The following is a 1756-nucleotide window of genomic DNA, read 5'->3' on the forward strand; positions in this document are numbered from 1 at the left end:
TCACCAAGTAAAAATGACAAACATTGTTTCAAGATTGTTTGTAACTTGTATATTGTTGTACTTGGTGCTTAGGTATAATGACCTTTTCAGGTTTAAGGATCTCATGATCAGATTAGGTTGCTGAATAATAATAATAATCATGATGATGATCACCATGATGATGTTGAATGATAATCATGATGACGTTGATGATAATCATGATGATGTTGATGATCAATCATGAATCATCATGATGATGATGATGATCATGAAGATGTTGATGATGATCATGATGATGTTGATGATGATCATGAAGATGGTGATGATGATCATGGTGATGTTGATGATGATCGCGATGATCTGTTTACGGCAGTCCTAAAGTAGACCCGAGCTACTGTGGCTTGCATGTGCCTTAATATAATCTGTAGGAAATTTGGATTTTTCAGTCATGGTGTGGTGCAATCTCCTACATCTCTTGGAGGGTGTGAGCATTTTTTCTGCAGGTAACCTTCTTTCTATTTGCTGTTATGTATTACAATATTTTGTACCGTTAGGCACACTAAATATTGTGCATACTATATCGTGAAGTTATTGGCTTCTGTTTAACTTTGTAAAGTTAAAAATAAAAAATAATTGATTATGGAAATGTTATATTTTGCATAAAAGAACATGTCATCCCAGAGTAAAATATTTATGAATGTAACAGAAAATTGGTTGAATAAATTTTTTATTTGCAAATACTGTAGTGGATTTCAATTTTAATCTTTTCCTATGCTGTATTTGTTTCAGTAAATGTATTGAGCCACACATTGGGAATAGCTGTCCAGTCTGTGGTTGTCCTGCATATGCTAAAGATGTTCAGGTTTGTATCCAATGCATTCTTGACATGTATTAGATTTTAAATCACATTTCAGCTGTTATGGAAAAAGTTATGTTGCAGTTAATCATTTGTGTTTCTAATATTAATATTTAATAGTAACATAAGGTATTTATCATTTGATCTGTAATACCATATAGTTTTTAACTATCCATAGGTGAATCGTCAGCTGAAAAACATAGTTACACAAATGACTGACCTAAAACAATGGATGCAGCAAGACGTGACTATTGGTAAGAATGAGTCTTGAACTGAAAGCAAAATTCATCTGATATACTTGAATTGTGATATATATATATATCAAGAGTTAATAATAGAGAAGGAGTGTGACATCAATAAACAAGGGAAATTCGTCATTTACTAGCCTTAAAATACCTACGATTTACTACTCAAATCGTACACAGTACATCAGCCTAGCATCGTGCGAAATCGTTTCCTCTTATACACCCGCAATCCGGAGATACAGACTAAAACGTACGACACGATTTTCCATTCTGTTGGCAGCCAAATCGATGCGTTGGGAAAGTCATTTGAAACAAAAGGCAGCTACTAACGCTCGGCGATGCGGTGTGGCTCGCTGGGAGATTGCTGCTGATTGCGGTGGGCGTGCGTGCGTGGGGAGCATACCAGCAACCAGCTGTATGCCGGTGTGCCGGTATGCCGGGTCAAAGATTATCTCGCCGAGGGTTGCGTCGATGTCCAATCTCCCAGCGAGTCACACCGCATCGCCGAGCGTTAGTAGCTGCCTTTTGTTTCAAATGACTTTCCCAATGCATCGATTTGGCTGCCAACAGAAGGGAAAATCGTGTCGTACGTTTTAGTCTGTATCTCCGGATTGCGTGTGTATAAGAGGAAACGATTTTGCACGATGCTAGACAGATGTACTGTGTACGATTTGAG

At 37.4% G+C, this 1756-nt stretch overlaps 1 protein-coding gene across 1 annotated transcript in view; it reads left to right on the forward strand.

Moving 5' to 3' along the window:
* Nucleotides 1-1756, forward strand: part of LOC106814931 (BRCA1-associated RING domain protein 1-like) — a 9259-nt gene that overhangs the window by 3200 nt on the left and 4303 nt on the right. Inside the window, exons 2-4 of the mRNA XM_014819317.1 lie at nt 426-482; nt 769-841; nt 1014-1089. Of these exons, the coding sequence (XP_014674803.1) occupies nt 426-482; nt 769-841; nt 1014-1089 (206 nt within the window). The remainder of the gene's footprint in view (nt 1-425; nt 483-768; nt 842-1013; nt 1090-1756) is intronic.

This window comes from Priapulus caudatus, unplaced genomic scaffold, assembly GCF_000485595.1.
Source record: "Priapulus caudatus unplaced genomic scaffold, Priapulus_caudatus-5.0.1 Scaffold27, whole genome shotgun sequence".
In the NCBI taxonomy this organism is placed as follows: domain Eukaryota; kingdom Metazoa; phylum Priapulida; class Priapulimorpha; order Priapulimorphida; family Priapulidae; genus Priapulus; species Priapulus caudatus.